This window comes from Bos indicus x Bos taurus, chromosome 19 (genome assembly GCF_003369695.1).
Source record: "Bos indicus x Bos taurus breed Angus x Brahman F1 hybrid chromosome 19, Bos_hybrid_MaternalHap_v2.0, whole genome shotgun sequence".
NCBI lineage: Eukaryota > Metazoa > Chordata > Mammalia > Artiodactyla > Bovidae > Bos > Bos indicus x Bos taurus.
The window spans coordinates 27,101,485-27,120,685 of record NC_040094.1 but is presented as its reverse complement, the minus strand read 5'-3'; the positions used below and the strand labels follow the sequence as shown (position 1 = coordinate 27,120,685).

The 19,201-nt window shown below is 44.4% G+C and overlaps 3 protein-coding genes across 6 annotated transcripts; 1 reads left to right on the top strand and 2 right to left on the bottom strand.

The window, feature by feature from the left end:
• Window positions 1-1,777: 1,777 nt before the first annotated feature.
• On the bottom strand, window positions 1,778-10,317 carry DERL2 (derlin 2). 3 transcript variants are annotated; one of them, XM_027517239.1, is made up of 7 exons: window positions 10,199-10,317; window positions 9,283-9,348; window positions 7,278-7,351; window positions 6,110-6,203; window positions 4,955-5,150; window positions 4,566-4,656; window positions 1,778-2,288 (listed from the first exon to the last, which is right to left on the bottom strand). In XM_027517239.1, exons 1-7 carry the CDS (start codon window positions 10,289-10,291, stop codon window positions 2,183-2,185), a joined length of 720 nt encoding a protein of 239 aa, XP_027373040.1. In that variant the 5' UTR covers window positions 10,292-10,317; the 3' UTR covers window positions 1,778-2,182. The 3 variants fall into 3 exon arrangements, with proteins under 3 accessions (XP_027373040.1, XP_027373041.1, XP_027373039.1); XM_027517240.1 differs by having other exon boundaries at window positions 9,283-9,345; window positions 10,199-10,305; XM_027517238.1 differs by having other exon boundaries at window positions 10,046-10,286.
• A 336-nt stretch (window positions 10,318-10,653) lies between these two features.
• Window positions 10,654-15,494, top strand: MIS12 (MIS12, kinetochore complex component). Of its 2 annotated transcripts, none has more exons than XM_027518232.1 (2): window positions 10,654-10,811; window positions 13,713-15,494. In XM_027518232.1, exon 2 carries the CDS (start codon window positions 13,768-13,770, stop codon window positions 14,386-14,388), a length of 621 nt encoding a protein of 206 aa, XP_027374033.1. In that variant the 5' UTR covers window positions 10,654-10,811; window positions 13,713-13,767; the 3' UTR covers window positions 14,389-15,494. The 2 variants fall into 2 exon arrangements, with proteins under 2 accessions (XP_027374033.1, XP_027374034.1); XM_027518233.1 differs by lacking the exon at window positions 10,654-10,811 and adding an exon at window positions 12,437-12,458.
• A 1,143-nt stretch (window positions 15,495-16,637) lies between these two features.
• LOC113877823 lies at window positions 16,638-18,466 on the bottom strand. The gene has a single exon (XM_027518360.1). It carries the CDS (start codon window positions 18,206-18,208, stop codon window positions 17,843-17,845), a length of 366 nt encoding a protein of 121 aa, XP_027374161.1. The 5' UTR covers window positions 18,209-18,466; the 3' UTR covers window positions 16,638-17,842.
• Window positions 18,467-19,201: the final 735 nt, after the last annotated feature.

Sequence of the window (19,201 nt, the reverse complement as noted above, 5' to 3'; positions counted from 1 at the left end):
AAGGAAAACAGTCACAACATAAAATGCAGGCTACTGAGGATAGATGACAATTCTAGGAGGTCCTTTACCCAACAGTAACACCAACATTTCCTCACTTTCAAAGGCCCTAGAGACAGAGTGAGGGCTTCGTTACCAAGACCTAGGACTCGGGTGCTCTCTGCTTAGAGACTAAACAAGAGGCATGAAAGATACTGGACACACGAGGGACACACAGGGAAAAGAACAAGTGAAAGGGAGAAACGAAGAGAAATCCACAGTGGAAAAGACACAGCAAAATGTGTGAAGTGTATCTCCTATGGAGATGCAATTTGCATGTCCATGCTTTTTTTTTTTTAATGAACGTATACTGTATTTCTACAACAAAAAAGCTATGCCTTAGTCAGGTGAACCTTTCAGTATTACTGGTGGAATCCAGGAATCCTTTAAATTCTATGTATGTCAGGTAAATTAGTCACGCAATTCCATGTATCTAATCTCACTTTTTGGTTGACTTAAGAAAAAGACCTGTGTTCTAGAAGAACCTAACTCCAAAGTTAACTAAAGGAGAACAAATTTAACTAGAGAAATCTATTTCTAGCCCTCAAACAAAAACCCAACCTTCTAATTAAATTCAAGCTTTCTTGAACAGACAAAACTTAAGACTCCCATAAGGACTATATACTCTAAGATTGGCATTTAAAGATTTTTTTTTAAGTCACTTAGGGGAAAAAAAAGCAGTCCCATTAACCCACATTCCATAAAATTGCAACAACCATATTCAGTTACTGACTAGCAGCATGTACTTATATTAGGTTCCACTACTCGTGTATTCCATTCAAAGGTAAGAAAAATACTTTTCACTTCACAAATGATCTGAAAATTCCCATTTAAGATATTTTATGTTTAACCTAAACCTCATGTCCATCTTTCTAAGAGAACTCTCACACTCTAGAAAACAACCACTTAACCAAGCTGGAACTATGGGGGAAATGTTTCCAGACCTACATGCTGTTTATTAAAACAATTTGAATTAATCTCTTTTCTGGGGTATTCATTCTATCCCTCTGAGTTCTCTGAATTACTTACACAGTCTGATAACAAACTTGTTGAGCCCCCAGGAAGTGAACATCTGGGGTAAGTACTTACTGAACCACTGCTGACTTCTGTGAACCTGTCCTGTTTCTACCTGGTTAGGAAGGTAAACCAGGTACATGGCTCTGAAGGCTTCTTGGCTTTTCATGAAGCAAGTGATAAATATTCACAAGCCAAAGACCCAGGAGCTATGTATCCTTGTATTCACTTATCTGGCTCCAGAATCAATATTCTAACTCGTTTCCAACTTTAAATGTTGTTTTCCAAAATGGTGGCTGTGACTTGCCTTTCCCTGGATATTTCCAAATGGAGTAATAGAGTAAATAAATGAGACGCATCAAGCCTACCTGACTCTCCCACAGCAGAATTCCAAGATCTAGATCACCTAGATCCATCCTATCCTTCCGCCTCCACCCCTTGCCCCACATTGTCTGATACCTTGAAGTATCATAAAACCCAAATGGAGAACAAACTATCTGGGCAACAGAAACAAATCCTCTTCCCACTGGAGTTGGCATTCTGGGTTAGTAAGAGGTGTGCACAGCCATGGCGTCTCAGCCATGTATTTCCAATCTTGAAATGAAATCCAGTCGAAGGCCATGAAGACACAGGAAGAAAAGGCATGGAGACTGCTCTGAGCGCAGACCTGTGCAGGAGAGCTAGGAGACATGGTGATAATTTAAAAGATCACACACAAAAGCTTTAATTCAGTGAGAGAGATGGAATTCAGTTTTATTTCGTCCTCTCTTCCATTTACACCACGGCCTCGTCTATCAAAGAGGAAGAGGAAAAGGAGGAAAACACTCTGCCCGTCACCACAGAACTCAAGCATCAGGTACTCGTTCCTAAGAGGCGGCGGGGTATTTGTTGCTCCAGTTTTTTGGCTCCGAGAGATCACACATTCAGTACCAGTGTAGTGAGGAACCACTGGCGAACTGCTGAAAATGTCTTCTGGGTGAATCAGTGTGCCATTTCATAAAGTGCTTCTGGAGTTAAAATTCTTGTTGAGCTGTCAAAAGTGTCCACACTTTTGCAACACAGAGGATAAAAGAATCCCAATGGGTGTGTCACGAGTCCTTCCCAGCTGGGTCATGTTCTTGGCATTGCCGCTTTAGCCGCCCAGGCGCTGGCCCTCACCCCAGGCAAAGCCTCCTGGCCGCTCTTCAGGTAGTGGATTATAATTTGGATCTTCATCTGGTGTATCAAAAATAGCCTTCCTAAAAGACAGGCAACAGATATAATTTAGTCCCAGGGTCATCTTAGGTTCTAAATTCTACTCCGATATCAAAAAGATCCCATAGCGTGTCGACCAATGGATAAGCACTTCGTCTGCCTACCAATGAAACAGTTCTCCTATTTTGAAGGTATTCATAATTATTGCACTTTTACATTAACTTTTACCTCCTTTACTAATTTTTACTACAAAAGCAATATATGGAATCCTAGAGAAAACAGGAAACATATATGAGCAAGACATCCTCAATCCCCAGAGATAATTATGTTGGTGTTTTCAATATTCTTCCAAAATGTTTACATATGAAATTTTACAAAAGTTAGATTGCACATGTTGAGAAGTACTTCAGAGCCAGTGGGACAATATAAGCACCAAAGTAAACAACAATGTTAAGGGAGTATAAGCCATGAATAAAACAAGAAACCATGGATTCTTGCAGATATAAATGAACTCAAATTTTATAAGAAAAAGGATGTTTTCCATAGTCTCAAAGTACCTCTTCACAAAAGATTTAATGACAAAGGAGAAAAAAAAGTAACTTTGCCCTGGAGAAGCCCTGCAGATACCTTAATCAAGTAATCAAAATTAGCACCACTCTGGCAAATTCAACAAACTGAAACCCTGTGCCAGCAGGCTGCAATTAGAATGCAGTATCACTTCTCTGATGTTCCTGCAAAGGAGGAAAATCCTGAACCTCAATGTGAGGGAACATCAGACAAATCCAAATTGAGAGATGTTCTACAAAAATGGGCTTACAATTTTAAAAAATGTGAATGTCATGAGGGTCAAAGCAAAACTGAGAAGCTGCTCCAAACTGAAGGAGACCAAACAGATATGACAACGAAGCGCAACACCTGAATCTGAACTGCATTCTTCTGCTATAAAAAAAAATCCGGACAATTTCCCTAAGTGGAATTGGGTCTGAGGATTAACGTTTCTTTCCAGATTTTGACTATGTAGAAGGAAATACACATTAAAGGGGATCATGGGGCAGTAGGTGAACAATTCACTTTCAAACACTTAAGGGAAAAAAGTCCTTTGTACTGTCTTGCAAGTTTCTGCAAGTCTGAAACTGTTCTGAAATTTTAGGGGAAAAAAATAGAAAACAACGAGACACCACTTTACAGCTATCAAACTAGCAAAAGGTAATAAAAATGTGGGGAAATGGACACACGGTGCTGGTGGAAATGTAAACCTGAGTATCCATTCCAGATGGCAGTCTGGTGATAAACCAAACAGCTATCCTACTTGCAGGAATTTATCCTTTGAAAACAATCATGGAAGTGCGCAAAGGATGTGCCGCTACATAGGCTACATGGATGTGTAGCTCAAGGATGTTCACCACTCCAATCATGGAGGGAAGAACAAGAAGGATGTCAATGTGCATTGATGAGGGATTCGTAAATCCTGTTCCATTCATACTGGGGGTATCATGCAGCTGTTATAATTTTTGTCAGAAATTTATGATGAAAAAATGATTATATTACATTTGAAAGCTATGAGATAGCATTTTAAAAAAAGTTTACAGACAGTAAAAGACTGATGAATACATATCAAAAAATACAACAAATCCCACCACTGTTTTATCCACGTGGTGGGGTTATGGAGGATTTTACTTTCAGTTACTCTACAACCAACATTTTATAAGAACTCACATTTTATTCCTTAAGTGAACTCTTCATAACGCAGTACACCCCAAGGACACAAAATTCTGGCATATATGGAGGTGCTATGAATCAAAGCTCTACCTTCAGGACACCGAGGTATGGAAAAAGGAGAAGGGGTTGCTTAAAATCACACAGCTGGCTGGCAGAACAAACAGCCTATGTCTGGTTTCTAGCCAAGAGCTGTTTCTACTCTACTTCACTGCTTCCCTCTACCACCTGTTTGGAAGACCAGACATTCCACCTTTAGAAACCCTTCTTCAGTCAGCTTTTTGCCATCTTGCTACTTCACATCTCTAAACTAAGACAGCGGCTACACGGAACCAGCAGGCTCCTCCCGGGGCCAGGAGGTGCCGGTGGTCATGTGGGACAACATCACCACGTTACCCTCAGGACACCCCGAGCCTCTGGCCACAACTCTGGCGCTTCCCACCCGATCTGAATGCTCCCCAACGGCAGCCGGATTGCTCAATCTGTAAATATTTACTGGCCTGAACTGTGTGTGCTGGGAGCTTTGGGAGCCCCAAGAAAACAAGATCCTGGACCTTGCCCTGGTTTATCTGCAAGAAATACGTCACCTGGTGTTAAATACTCACAAAATAGATGGTGTTTTCAAAATTCTTATTCCGCCAGGTTGATTGGGGAATACATCTTCCAAGAAAAAATATATGTGTCCAACTGCAATACCTAGAGTCAACCAGAAATAAAGGATGGGGGAGAGGATTAGAATTTTGATTGCAGGTGTCTGCACCAATGGAAAATCTTTCTACTTAGGAAGAAATGTCAATATATTGGGATTCCCTGGCAGCTCAGCTGGTAATAGATTTATGAAAAAGTTGAAAATGAACATTATAGTCCTTGAGCATATAACTATCAAACAATCCTACAGTAACTATATACGAAGGCCAGACAGAATTAATATGACAAGTATGACAAAATAAGTTTGTAAGTAAAATAATAGAAAAAGTACTGCCAAGAATCTTACCCAAGAGGTCCACAATGATTGAGTTCCCCAACAACAAGGAAAACCCCATGAGCACCCAGGGTAGAAAGGGAGCCTGGAAATTCAGAAGGCCGAAGAAGTTCATGCGGACATACGGGTTCCTTCGGCTCCACACGTAGACAAGCATTATTGTGAAGGCCTGGCCCAAGAAAACTAAGCTCACAAACAAACCAAAAAGCTAGTGGCTGACATTAAGGAAAACAGCAACATTAAGTGTTAACAGGGAAGATTGGGCAAGAGAACTACGGATTGTATTCTAACACAAGTTTGAATTAGGAAAGGCAAGCAGTCGTTACATGTTTGGGGCGAGGTGGGGGTGGGGGGGGTAGGGGGGATAGCCTGAAAATAATTATCCAGAGTGATCAGGCAAAAACCTGCTTAGGCACCTGGATTGTTGCTACTTCAAATTAATATTCTGCTTTCACGAAGTTCTTGCTTCTTTGGAATATATGTTAATTCTTTGGTCAGTCATTACATGAAAGCTCATTCACCATGAGGACTCTTAGAAGTGAATAAAGCCAGCTGGGGCAAAACCATCTTGTCAGACAGGGCTGCCTTTAAGTTTGGTGACAATTATTATTATTGACATTAAAAAACAAACAAACAAAAAAAAAAACAACTGTCAGTTTTGATGGTGACCAAATATAAATGTCCTACCAACTTAGTTTAAAAGTGAAGTATACCTGGGGAGTCCCTGGCAGTCTAGTGGTTTTGACTCCATGCTTTCACTGACGAGGGCCTGGGTTCATTCCCTGGTCAGGGACCTGGGATTCCACAAGCCCCATGGCACAGCCGGAAAAAAAGATAAGTGAAGTATACCACCCACCAGAATACATCTAAGATTTCTAATAGTAACCTGACTGGGTTAACGTTTCTCAGACTTGCTCACAGTGGACACCCTGTGCAACCTCTAGGCTTAGACAAGCTGTTACATAAAGTGGGCTGTAAAATAAACAGGAGCCTGAAGCTGAAATGGAGGGGGAAGGGGCTGGCGCAGGCGCAGAGAGTTGATACTTTTATATGTTCATTCTGAGTCTCTAGCCTCTAGTGCACTTTGGGAGACAGATGAAAAGCTTTAGGAAGAGAGCGGGAGTTCTTTAGTATTTTCCTGTATTTGTTCTATTCGTCGAAGGATACGGTCATTAAGAATCCACCAAAAAGGAACATAAATACAAAGTCTGCTGTCCGACCTCGGAAAGAGCCTTCTTCTAGCATTCGACAGTAACGATATCTTAAGTTCCAAGTTAAGAAAATGTTAAGTACACAAAAATGAAGAAAGTGAAATTGAATGTATCACCTAAGTACACTTGGACTCCCGTTATTTGTGACAAGTCAAGACTTTGTTTCTGTAAGAGTATTCATGAGTGGTATTATTGTTACTTCTCTTTTTCCAGGCATTCTAGGCAATGGCTCTGTGTTTTACAAAAACCGTTCCTGATTGGGGAATGAAACCAGATGCCATATAAAGATGCTTCAAATCTGTACTGTCTTCCCACGTTCAGCCACACCACAATCTACACCATCCTTGCTTTTTCACAACCTAACTTGGTGGAAATCCCCATCAAGAAGCTTCATGTGATAATCTGCTTTTTTTAAGGCCAGGTAGTTAAGCATTTCTATACTTCAGTCAACAAGGAGGCATTTCAATGAAAAAATAATTATTAGAAACTTACCAGAATGATGTATCATAGAGAAGACACAGGAATCCATCCCAGGGCAGGAAGCCTGTTACCCCTACAAGGCTCTTTGGCTACTGCAAATGAGCTGAACTGCAAATTCCCCGCTTCATCCAGGAAGAAATGCCCTGCCCGGTGGCCCCAATTACCATCTGACTACAGCAAAACCCTTCCTCTTTTTCAACAAACTGGAACATGGTGAGCCTGGCAGACAAAACACTGTCTTTCCAGCTGGCAGAACCAGCAACTGAGATCCAAGTAGATCTCAAGTTCTCCATCTCCCATGAACCCGCTTCCAGGTTGGGCTTTATCACTCGGGACCCCTTGGAGTTATTTTGTAAGAACACCTCAATTAAATCACTCTGGTCTCCCTTAATCAGATCTGTAAGTGGCGCATGGGCAGAAATGTAAACAGTTTATAATGAAATACCTCCCATTTGAATAAACAGTGACCTACAAACACCCTTAAAATATTACTAACTGACCAAGTATTCTGTGTATCACTGAGCCAGTAGCCAGAAGTTACAGCTGAGATGGTAACAAAAATAGAGTTAATAGTTTCAAAATTAATACTGTATTTCCAAAGTAAAACTAAAGTTTCTATGCTAACCCCACTTCGTAAAGGATACAGAAAAATCATGTTAAATAAAAAATTGAATCCAACTGGCCCAAAAAATAAGAAATTGGTGATAAGCCTCCATATCTGTTAAAAGAAAAAAAAAATCAAGAGAAAGACAGATTAAGTAAAACACACCAGGAAACATTTTCATATTAAGACAAGAGATAGCCTATGACTACAATGGTTGAAAGGCCACAAATAGATGATTCTATTTTCTAAACTCAAAAGTGAGACACACAATCCGACACTGAATTTTTTTGCCGCCTCAGTGAAAGTCTGAAAGATCTCACTCACCCCTGGAAAGTTCTAAGCCTGACAGGACAGAAAACTTGCAATTGTGATTGTATAAAAAAAAAACAACAACAACACAAAAATCCATACCATATGGTCAGGCAAATGACGGGAAAAGTGTGATGGCAAGACTAGGTTGATCTGCAGACTAGGAAACAGAGGTTTCATATATGTAGTATCACAATCTAATGAACAATCCCAAGATACCAAAGGAAAATTACAGGATCTAACAGCAATTATATTAGCCATCAGAAACATCCAGAATAAAGAGTAATTCTAAAGCAAATACTCGAGTACTAGCCTGAACAGATAGCCAACTCACTACAAGTAAAGATCTAATACTGTAATAATTAGTTTAACTGGTAGATATGCACTTATTTTCAAACCCTGATATACTCTTCCCCACCCAAACCATCCACGCCTGCAATAAGAACAACTACTCACAATGATAGAACATTTAACATTTAAAGTGTTTTAAAATATTATCTCATGTGATTTTAATTATCCTGCAAGATGAGGAGGCTGGCAATACCATCCCCTTTTCACACATGATGTAACTAAGAGACTTGGATGATTTTTAAATGGCCTGCCTAACATCACACAGCTTGTATAGGGAGACTCTGAACTCAAACCTAGAACTCCTAATTTCACACATGGTGTGAAGAGTTTAACCTTAGGCAAAATCAAGCCTTGTTTGTTTGGATGGAGCTAAAGCTCCCAGTGAAGGGCTTGTGAGTGGAGAAGGAAGAAGGCAATGATAAGGGTTCACGGGACTCCTTTATGATCATTAAATTCTTAAGAATTGCTAACTGTTAAAAGTTGAAACAACTCAGAATTGTTTACTGCATACTAATTGCATCCAGGATTGTAGAGTCCTCAACCCTGTGAGGAGACAGGCATATAAACAAGTGCAAGTATGAGATGAGAGATATAAAAAAAGCATTTACAGATACTCTAGGGACACAAAGGAGGATGAATCTGAGAAGGCTACACAAAAACTGCATACTCTAAGACAAGCTGGAGCTCAACAGGTATAAAGTGAATGAAACACCTCTGAGACAGAGGGAAAGCAGGTGTAGAAACCGAATTACTGGCTTTTGGGTCTCTCTTACTTCGGCTATGGCCAATATGATGATCCTAGAACAAAAAAACGCATCCCTCTTTAGCATTCTAATTACCGGAAAGGACCGTCTCTCACTGTAATCTAATAAACTGGCGTTTTCTTAGATGTCAGTCTTCGTGAGGATGATGTGATCCCTGGGAGAGGATTAGAGCACTCACTGAGTTTCTGAACTGGATCACAGGGATAACACCAACGTGGTGACTGTGCCACATGGTGCTGAATGGACTAAATATGGACATCCTCTCTGACTCTCCCTGGACAACTAGCGGATCCAGTCTCCTCTCAATTTATAATACTAGATCTAAACCAGTGATTCCTAAATATAGGAACTGGACGCATCAAATCAAAACCATACAGGGAACTTTATAACATAGCCTTGGTGATTCTGATTTGGTAAATGCTGAGGATCTTGAGAATCTCTTTAAAAGTTCCAGGCTGCAGAATCATTGCTTTGTACTCCCCCCCCCCCACCCCACCCAACACTTATAATCAAATATTCCCACTGAGTTGTTTGAGATAGTATATGGCAGGATTAGCTACTAAAAAGAAAAACAAGCTTAAAAACTGCAACATTAAATGGCAGTTGTGATGGACCACTTACTTGAAAGTGTTTAAAGATTAATTCAGGATTGAAGTACAACTGAAAAGGTGTGATCAGTTCCAACTGCTGAAATAGAAAAACAGCTTCTTCAAGCAAGTCAATCAAGAAACAAAGTATCATCATTTACTACAAAAGACTAGTAGTTCTGACAATTTCCCACTCTCAGTCACTTAGACTGAATTATTTAAGGTTTACTTCTTAAGCTGGAGGAAGGTTGGTAAAGAGTTCTCTAGAACTGGCACAATTCTTTGCGTTCCCCAATACCTAACACAAAATAAAAGCCTGTTGTTTCAATAGCTGAGGCTGATGAAGGTATGGCAGGCAGATGGTAATGTCTTAGATTCAGGGCAAGTAAGAGCAGTTGCTAGGATTACGCCCAATACATGGGCACCACCTAAAACAGCTGTGTGAAGCAACACAATTCACTCGAACCAAGAACCTGCCACTGTGAGGGCCCGGTACTTCCAGGCAACCTCTATAACAGACTTTATTTCAAGACTTTTCCCGCTCAACAACTTCCATCTTTCTATCTTCAACGTCTACGTTTCTCCACTAAGCGGACCTTCCTCCCAGTAGTCACAAGGATCATTTTGTGGATCTGAGAACACCCTCGGAGTTCTCAAACACGTTTCCTGGGTGGGCGGCTCCCGCAGCCCTGACTTGGTACAGGTCCTGCCTTTGTCTCAGAAACTGACCCGCAGTCCTGATCCTCCACCCCTTATGGAACGGCACCTCTTTTTCTGGATCACTGGATAGTACTTACGGGGCGATTCTGAACCCCAGAGTGAGCCCTGTACGCCTCCACCCACTCTTGAGACCAACCCCTCTGAGCTTCCCCGAGGCCCAAACCCCAGTTTCTCGAGGACCCGGGCATATCCAGTACAACTCATGAGAAGCTGGCGCTGCAGCTGCTCACCACAGCGGCGGTGGTGAGGACGCAGGCGGTGGTGTAGGCGCGGCTGACCGGTGGGATCTGCAGGTACTCCAACCGGAGGCTCTGGTACGCCATCTTCCCCACCGCCGCCGGCCCCCCACCCCCCCACTTCCCCTTCCGCCAGTCCATCCCAGCGGCGGGGCGGGATCAGGGCGGAACCAGAGCGGGGCCCTCCCCGTTATGCTGCTATCCAATCAGCGCTGATCAACTGTCCAGCCACCAACCGCTAGAGCCCGAATAAAAACACATCCGCCAATCACGAGTTGCGTTTCCGCGGCGGCCCAGCCTAGCTTCTCCACCCACCAACGTCTCGGGGAAGGGAGTGAATACCGATTCATTCTGCCAATCCCCGCTGGCCACAGCTAGCTTTCCCGCCCGGCCCCTTTCCGTCACCAATCTAGGTGGCCCCTCCCCGGACAGTCGGCCAATTAGGAGCGCGGTGGCATCGTGCCCTTGCTATCGTTCGCTGAAGCGGATAGCGGTCAGAATCTGGGGGAGTCAACCGCGCCGCCTATCTCTGGCAGCCTGCGGTGGTTTAAAGGAGGTGGCGGGAAGCTGGTGTTTGGTCGAATTTATCACTCTCATAGTCGCTTGGGTAAGTGCCACGGGGCTGCATTTTCTTTGAAGAAAAGCGGGAACAGGTGGCACTCGGTGGGGCGCCATCCCGGCCGCTAGAGCTGCCTGATGGAGCAGCGTCGCCAGCGGGCCGCGAACCTCCACCCTGAAGGTCCCGGCATGCAGCGGGGGCGCGGGGCCTGTCGGGAGCCAGTTCTCAAGCCGGAAGTAGTTCCTGCCCGGAGGTTTTTGGAGCGTCTGCTCCTCAACTCGTTGAGGTGACCTGTGTACTTCCCGCGTGTCACCTGCAAATATCGGTTGAAGCCTTATTCATCCTGCCCTCAGGAAATCTAAGGCTTGCAGAGAAGATAGGCTTGTGATAATAGTAACCTAAAGCAGGACTTGGGGTCGCAAAGAGTAGTCACGACTGAGCGACTTGAACTGAACTGAAAGCAGGACTTGATCAGTTCCCGAAGAGAGGCCCTGTTGGTTTAAGGTGGATTTTTTAGTTTGGAGGCTTGATTAGGACTGGGTAGAGCTCATGAAAATCAGTCCAGTATTGGTAGAAACTGCTGAAGCAAGAGTTGCAGAGAATCTTGCTGTAACAAATTGTTGGCGAGATTCTCTAGAGTAGGAAATGGCAACACACTACAGTATTCTTGCCTGGAAAATTTCATGGACAGAGGTGCCTGGCGGCCTGCAGTCTGTGGGATCTAAAGAGTCAGACACGGGGAGAACACGCACGCCACGCATCCCATTAAAGAGTTCATCAGTCTTTGGCTGGGGATTTCATAATGAACAATCCAACCATTTGGACAATGAAAATATTATTCTGGTCTAGAATAGTAGAGTCATGCTAATGTAAACAGTAAGTTGTTGGGGGGTGAGGCAAGGAGACTCTGGTAGTTTCAGTCCTCAGTGTTCAACCTGTGTGTGTGTATGGGTGGGGGGTTAGATGTTTTTGGTTTTCAAAAAACAACCCTGTAAAACCATTTTACCAGATTGGCAAAAATTAGAAGTATTAATCACTTCAGTTATGCTTATGTAAGGCATCTGGTCCCATCACTTCATGGGAAATAGATGGGGAAACAGTGGAAACAGTGTCAGACTTTATTTTGGGGGGCTCCAAAATCAATGCAGATGGTGATTGCAGCGATGAAATTAAATGACGCCTACTCCTTGGAAGGAAAGTTATGACCAACCTAGATAGCATATTCAAAAGCAGAAACATTACTTTGCCAACAAAGGTCCCTCTAGTCAAGGCTATGGTTTTTCCAGTGGTCATGTATGGATGTGAGAGTTGGACTGTGAAGAAAGCTGAGCACTGAAGAATTGATGCTTTTGAACTGTGGTGTTGGAGAAGACTCTTGAGAGTCCCTTGGATCCAACCAGTCCATCCTGAAGGAGACAGTCTTGGGTGTTCATTGGAAGGACTGATGCTGAAGCTGAAACTCCAATACTTTGGCCACCTCATGCAAAGAGTTGACTCATTGGAAAAGACCCTGATGCTGGGAGGGATTGGGGGCAGCAGGAGAAGGGAACGACAGAGGATGAGATGGCTGGATGGCATCACCGACTAGAGGCACATGAGTCTGGGTGAACTCCAGGTGAACTCCAGGCCTGGCGTGCTGTGATTCATGGGGTTGCAAAGAGTCGGATACGACTGAGCGACTGAACTGAACTGAAGGTACTTAAAAAGGAGGACAGTGGTTAGTAAAGGTCAGATGATGAAGGTCCTTGTAAGGCATGTGAAAACGTTTAAAAATGATCCTGAAGGCATAGGAAAGTGTTGAGGAAGTTAAAATCCTGTTAATCCACAGAATTCTCTCCACAAGACAAAGACAGCAGTTCTATGAATAAGCATATCCAGATTATAATGCATTAGAGATAATCTGTAAATGAGATTACAGAGACAGAAATTCTACCCTATTTATACTGCTAAGCTATTACAACCATTCTATTTTTAGCCATTACATAAATTCTCAAGATTAACAGCACAGTCTTATAAAAAGATTTGACAGCACTATTTGCTTCAGATTCTTTGATAAGGTTCATCCTAAATTTGCCTGGTAATTGATGTAGCCATTTGTTTTAGCTAATTTGTCTGCAGGAATAATGAAACTTCTTTTATTTCTAAGACAAGTATCTGGTTACAGCCCAAAAAACGGTCCCGAGGTTAAACACCCACAGTGACAGGGAGATAGGAATGCTATTTTCTTAGATGTTTACATTTGAAAGGAATGACTCCCAGACCCTTAAGAAAATGCCAGGGTTGTAAAGCTTACTGGAGGTTTGCTCACCTTCTAGTGGTATTTTTTCAGATGGCAAGATTGGAAGGACGGGGAGTTGAGGACATTGGCAAAGGAATGGTTGACGTGATGGATCATGGATCCTAAAGTGGAGTGGGGAAGTGAAGTGGGAGAGACTAAAAAGAGAGGCTCAGAGGGCTGACAGTCTTGAAGATTAAGATATGATATGAATATAGGAATGAGTGTTGGAAGACTAGCATATGAGGTTGTGGTCAAAAAGTAGGAGAGTTGGGGAGAGAAGTTACAAATGTCAATACCTAGGTTGCTGAAAGAGTGGAGATGAAGGTCTGAAAAAGTGGACATGCAGAACTGAGTTTCTAGAGCATTGGTTGTAAATCTGAACGTTTACATGGGGTAATAACAGAATTCAGAAGGCTGAGCCACGGGCCAGAAGCCTCAGTAATTGAGAGGTGAGGGAAATGGACAAAGAGGAGGAAGAAGGGAGGCTGATGAGAGTCTCGGAGAGGCAGGATTTGTATCCTGTTGTGGATGTGTGAGGCTGGAAGTAGCATCAAGTATCAAGGAACATAAGCTTCATGGTTTTTGTTTCCTGCTCTGTTTTGTTTGTTTTGCTGTCTATAATGTAATTTGTTATTTTTTTTAAACGAAAATTTTTCTTATTACATTTGCAGGTTGTTCACAATCAACAAAGCAAAAAAAACCCCAAAAACAAAAAAACCCACGAAGATGTCTGTTGATCCAATGACCTATGAGGCCCAGTTCTTTGGCTTCACACCACAGACTTGCATGCTTAGGATCTACATTGCCTTTCAAGACTACCTGTTTGAAGTGATGCAGGCTGTTGAACAGGTTATTCTAAAGAAGCTGGATGGCATCCCAGACTGTGCGATTAGCCCAGTCGAGATTCGCAAGTGCACAGAAAAGTTTCTTTGCTTCATGAAAGGACGTTTTGATAACCTTTTTGGCAAAATGGAGCAGCTCTTCTTACAGTTGATTTTGCGGATTCCCCCAAATGTCTTGCTTCCAGAAGATAAATCTCAGGAGACACAGTCTTACAGTGAGGAAGAATTCCACTTTCTCCAAAAAGAAATTGAACAGTTACAGGAGAAGTATAAGACTGAATTGTGCACTAAGCAGGCCCTTCTTGCAGAATTAGAAGAGCAAAAAATTGTTCAGGCCAAACTCAAACAGACATTGTCTTTGTTTGATGAACTTGAAAACGTTGGCAGAGACCATGGGGCTAGTGATTTTAGGGAGGGCTTGGTGTTCCTGATCCAGAACTCCAGAAAACTCCAGAATATCAGAGAGAATGTGGAAAAGGAAGGCAAACGATTGAAAATATCTTGATTTCTCAATAGAAAAAGGAGTTTCTCAGTAGGTGGACGGTATGGGATTTATATCGACGATATTCTTAATCCTAGTGCACTGTATATTTTGGGGAGGGTTTCTTTTTTCACGCTTTCTTATATTCCACATTCTCCTCTGTTTTAGTCCGCTCTCCTGAAGCATCTGTGTTTTATGTTCAACTAATCTTTGAAGCATCTGTGCTTAGAGGTCTGTAATGGGTGGGAAGGGATTCTTGGTTCATTAAGAACTCATTTGGGGGCGTGACTGAAGAAGTAAAGCTTTCCCTGGCCATTCAAAGATATTTGTAAAAGTTGTACCATGGTCGTGAGTCCTTTGTAACCTTGACCTTTTTGACTTACTCTTTGGATGAAACGAAATGACACAAAGGTTAAATGGGTGTCGTCTTTATTAACCAGCCACCACATTGTGGGGCAGCCAACACAGATTGCTTGTTCTTGCCCAGTAACTTTTCTCACACGAGGAAGTTAATAACTGGCTGAAAGAAGCAAGTAGCAGAAAAAACAACCATGACCTTTAGAAAGAAGAAAAGAAGTTTGTTTCTAAGATAAATCCTTGATGATGTTAAAGGGTTTAATGTCTTGGAGCCCAGCAATGGAAGACATTGGACAAAAAAGGAAGCATCTTACTGGCATAGAAAAGGAAGCCTGGAACATACTGAATTGCAAAGATTATATTAACTATTAGGTATATATACCATTTTTTTTTTTGTCATACTCCAGTTAGTTTTGGAATCTGCCTTGAACCTTAATATTTAATTAACTTATTTATTCACACTCATAGAAACTCTCAGTGGTAAATTTCAGCTGTATTTTGTGCTTAAATTCGATGAAACAATATTTCCTTTTGTAACTAATCCATGTAAAATGTTAGATCACCCATGGAAAGGGGAGAAATGGCAATAGCTGCTCCTAAGGTATTACTTGCTATCCATGTCTTCCTAAAGCACAGAATTTGAAGTTTCTCCTTTATATAGAAGTGTAACTAGGGTATTCATATTTGCAATTAAATATTCATCAGTATAAGAAGCCTGTGTTTACCTGGAATACAATCCTGTACATTAAATATGTATATTTTAAAAGCTTTGATTTATTCTACTGTATTTAATGTCATGGTGTGTGTCTCAGTATGACTTTTTAGCTGAATGATCCTTTAAAGTCATCATCATTATTATTATTTTTTACATTTGGAGCTTATTTAAAATCTCCTGGGACTTCCCTGGTCCACTGGGTAAGACTCAAGCATCCACAGCAGGGGGTGCAGTTTCAGTCCCTGGTCAGGGAACTAAGATCCCACATGCCCCATGGTGTGGCCAAAAAAAATAAGGGATGGGGTTGTGTGAATGGGAAACAGTGGGACCACATGTTTAGAACACTAGGCCATGTATTGGGATTCAGTGCTTAGTCAGGATCAGAGGACAGTAAAGATCCAGTATCCAAGACTGTAAACTGGAAAAAAAGAACGGTACATATTGTACCTTGGAGACTTAATTTTGGAGAACAGTCCCTTTTATTGGGGGTAAATTATTGTAGTAAACTGGCTGCACAGTGCAGGCTGATGTTGGGAAATGGTAGGTGTTACACTTTTGGTACTGAAATACAGGGTCCAGATATCAAGGCAGGTAGTGATAACGGGATTCTGGGAAAATAGAACTGGGAAATGACAAGATCCTGCTGTCAGCAAACACTGAGCTTATAAAGGTACAAGCTGGTGAATTGGAGCAAATTCTAGAGCTCAGTGGGGGGGACTGTTGGGGGGCTTCCCTTATGGCTTAGCTGGTAAAGAATCCTCCTGCAGTGAGGGAAACCTGGGTTCGATCCCTGGGTTGGGAAGATCCCCTGGAGAAGGGAAAGGCTACCCACTCCATTATTCTGGCCTGGGGAATTCAGTCCATGGAGTTGCAAAGAGTTGGACAAGACTGAGCAATTTTCTTTTTATAGCTATTTAGCAGAGAAGGAAATGGCAACCCACTCCAGTGTTCTTGCCTGGAGAATCTCAGGGACGGTGGAGCCTGGTGGGCTGCCGTCTATGGGGTCGCACAGAGTCGGACACATCTGAAGCAACTTAGCAGCAGCAGTGGAGAGAGACGCTGTATCTTGGAATGCTGGGTAATAGGATGAAATTGGTTTTGGAGGGACAGTAGGAACGTGAAGATTATGGGGTGGAATTTGAAGCGGAATAGGAAGTTTGGTGGGCTCACTGCATAGTTGGAAATGAATAAAGGACAGAAATAGAGGAGACTGAAAAAGAATTTATTCCATCAGAGGTACCACAATTGCAGACATTTCCAAGTAAAGTATACGCTGTAGTAGAGAGCTATATTTTGACATTAAACATTCATGAGAAAACAGACGGCATGTGAGTAAATAACCTGTCAAGGTGGGTTTTGGTATTACGCCTTTTGGGTATGAGATGACAAACCCCTAGGGGTTGTGTGATTTCCTAGCGCGAATTCTCAGCAATCAGAAATCTCACTCTCTTTTGCGAGGCTCTGGAAGGGCTCCGGGCCAGGATAAGCAACCCCCACCCCCGCAATTCCTAAAGACGCAACGGCAACCCTTTGGACCCCCAGCCAGGGCCCCAAGCCTCATTCCGCGCGGCGCAGCGCGCAAGCTATGGGCCCGCGCGTCCCTGGAGGTCTGCAGTCATTGGTCCCAAGCGTCCAGGACACGACGAGGCCGTGACTTCCTGGCAGAACAGCTCCTTCGGCCTTGTTTCCGCTCGGTCCCGACATCGATAGCGTCATCAAAGCCCAAGGCAGGGAAAATGCAGTCCCGGTTAGCTCAAGTCTCTGGGGAGATGGTGCGCTACCACGACAAACGCCACTCACTGTATGCTGCGCCCTTGTGACGTCCGCTGCGCGCTCAGGTCCGCCAGGTCCCACGCACCGGGCTCTGTCTGCGTCTGCTCGGGGTGGGGTGGGGGGGCACAGCTGGCTCCTGGGAGGGGGGGTCGGGCGATGCATCACAGGAATCCGGCCCAGCCCAGGCCAGGGCGCCGACCCTCCCCGCGGGGCCCTCTCTGGAAGGCCGTGGGCCCGGGTCGGCTCATCCCTTAAAAAACAGAAGGTTGGACTCGCTGTACACGCCCCAGACACAAAACGACAGACTCCCTCTGCGTGCCTCCACCTCACACAGCGGTAGGGTCCAGAGACATTATCCTCATTATAAATGGGGATCCATCACACCGCGAAGACTCTAAACTCTGTGTTCCCGTCCCCTCGTCCCCAGGTGCTTATTTCATTAGCGACAGCTGCTTTGGCTGTTTCTACTGATGGACAGTTAGACAAAGGTGGTGACAAGCAGAGAAGAAAAGACACAAGCGTCAAAAGCTAGACGAAGGGGGTGCGGGGCGTCTCCAGGCACAAAATGCTGAGCACTTCCTTTCCTTTCCCTCCCGCCTCAGCCCTGCGCGCATCCCGTCCCGCCCGCGCCTATCAGGCAAGCTGTAAATGGATATAGGTAAAGATGCAGGAGGTGATGGAGAAGGCGATGGCCGCGTAGATAAAGATGGAGAGGTGCGGGAAATGGTCGAGATAGCAGCCTTCATCCAATGGAGGGGCCTCTTCCTGGGGCTGGGGGCGCGTCGCGCCCTTAGGCGGCTGCCAGGGGCGGGCCCCCTGCCCCTTCCCGCCAGTGCGCCGACCGGCCTTCCTGCCCGCGGCCCAAGCCGACTTGGGCCCACGGACAGCGGGGGGCTCTTCCGGAGGAGCCTTGTCAAACAGGCCTTCGGAGTCAGAGTCGGGGTCCGGGCGAAGCTGCTCGGGGTCCCAGGGTTTGCGCTGAAAGAGTTGGTCAGCCATTGGCGAGGAATACGGGGAGACGGGTATGTGGGTTCTCAGTGGTCCGGTCCTGGCAAGGTCTAGGCGCAGTGGGCGGCGACGGCGGGGCTGCGGCTGTATTTCAACCACCCGGGTGGGGGCGGAGCCGGGGGCCTCTGCAGGGTCTGCGCCACGTCTGTCTCAGTCGTGGAACCTCTTGTTTCTGGCTCGCGCTTCAGCTCCCAGCCTGTTGCAGAGGTTGGCTGTCCGGGTTCAACCTCCAGGATGCTCCAGGGCTGGCGCCTCGGGAATCTCTGTGTAACCTGGCTTGTTTCCATGGCAAACTGACCCGGGGGCGGGGGGTGGGGGGTGATGCAGGAAGCCGGTGGGGGTGCGAGCTGCTAACTGGGATCCGGGAGGGCGAAAAGGGGACTTGGGGCCGAAGAGGCTGAAATACAGACGGGCAGGATCCCAGTTCCACGCGGAGCTCCCTGGGGGTTTATTTCTCCTTTCAAAAGATATATTATGTGATCTTTTAAAATTAAAACATTTAACACATAGAGAAACTAATGCATAATCTTTGTAGAAAACGCAAAAGGTCGAAAACCCTATTGGAAAAAGAGTAACAAACCAAAGTCTCCCACAGTCTCGAGCCCAGAGGTAGTACAGTCAGCAGTGGTGGTGCTTTTCTTCCCGCTCCTCACCCACGAAGGCAGTATCCCAACCTTTTGGGTGTATCACATATGATTAGAAGATGAGGAACAAATACTTTCAAAGATCGCCTGAACTGAGCAGCCGGCTTCCCCACTGCCACCCCTACCCAGGGTCCTCTTGGCATCTGCAAGACTCTTCCACAGGTTCCATTGGTCTACCACAGATGGCTGGGTACCATCTTCTGGCATGTCTGTTGCACTCACGTTTCCAAAGCTGGTTGGTGTTCCCTTGTGGAATTGGGGGGAAGCAGCCACTAGGAGTTACTTGGGTCCCAGTGGTTGGGAGGGGTACATGGCAGGCCCTGCCAGTTGCTGCAGACCC

Coding starts and splice junctions, on each gene's coding strand:
- LOC113877823 (XM_027518360.1), bottom strand. CDS start 18,208: ATGGCTGACCAACTCTTTCAGCGCAAACCCTGGGACCCCGAGCAGCTT.
- MIS12 (XM_027518232.1), top strand. CDS start 13,768: ATGTCTGTTGATCCAATGACCTATGAGGCCCAGTTCTTTGGCTTCACA.
- DERL2 (XM_027517238.1), bottom strand. CDS start 10,156: ATGCCCGGGTCCTCGAGAAACTGGGGTTTGGGCCTCGGGGAAGCTCAG. Junction 7,352..9,282: donor TAATCTTTAAACACTTTCAA/GTAAGTGGTCCA, acceptor TTCTTTTAACAG/ATATGGAGGCTTATCACCAA. Junction 6,204..7,277: donor TTATTTAACATGATTTTTCT/GTATCCTTTACG, acceptor TTGGAACTTAAG/ATATCGTTACTGTCGAATGC.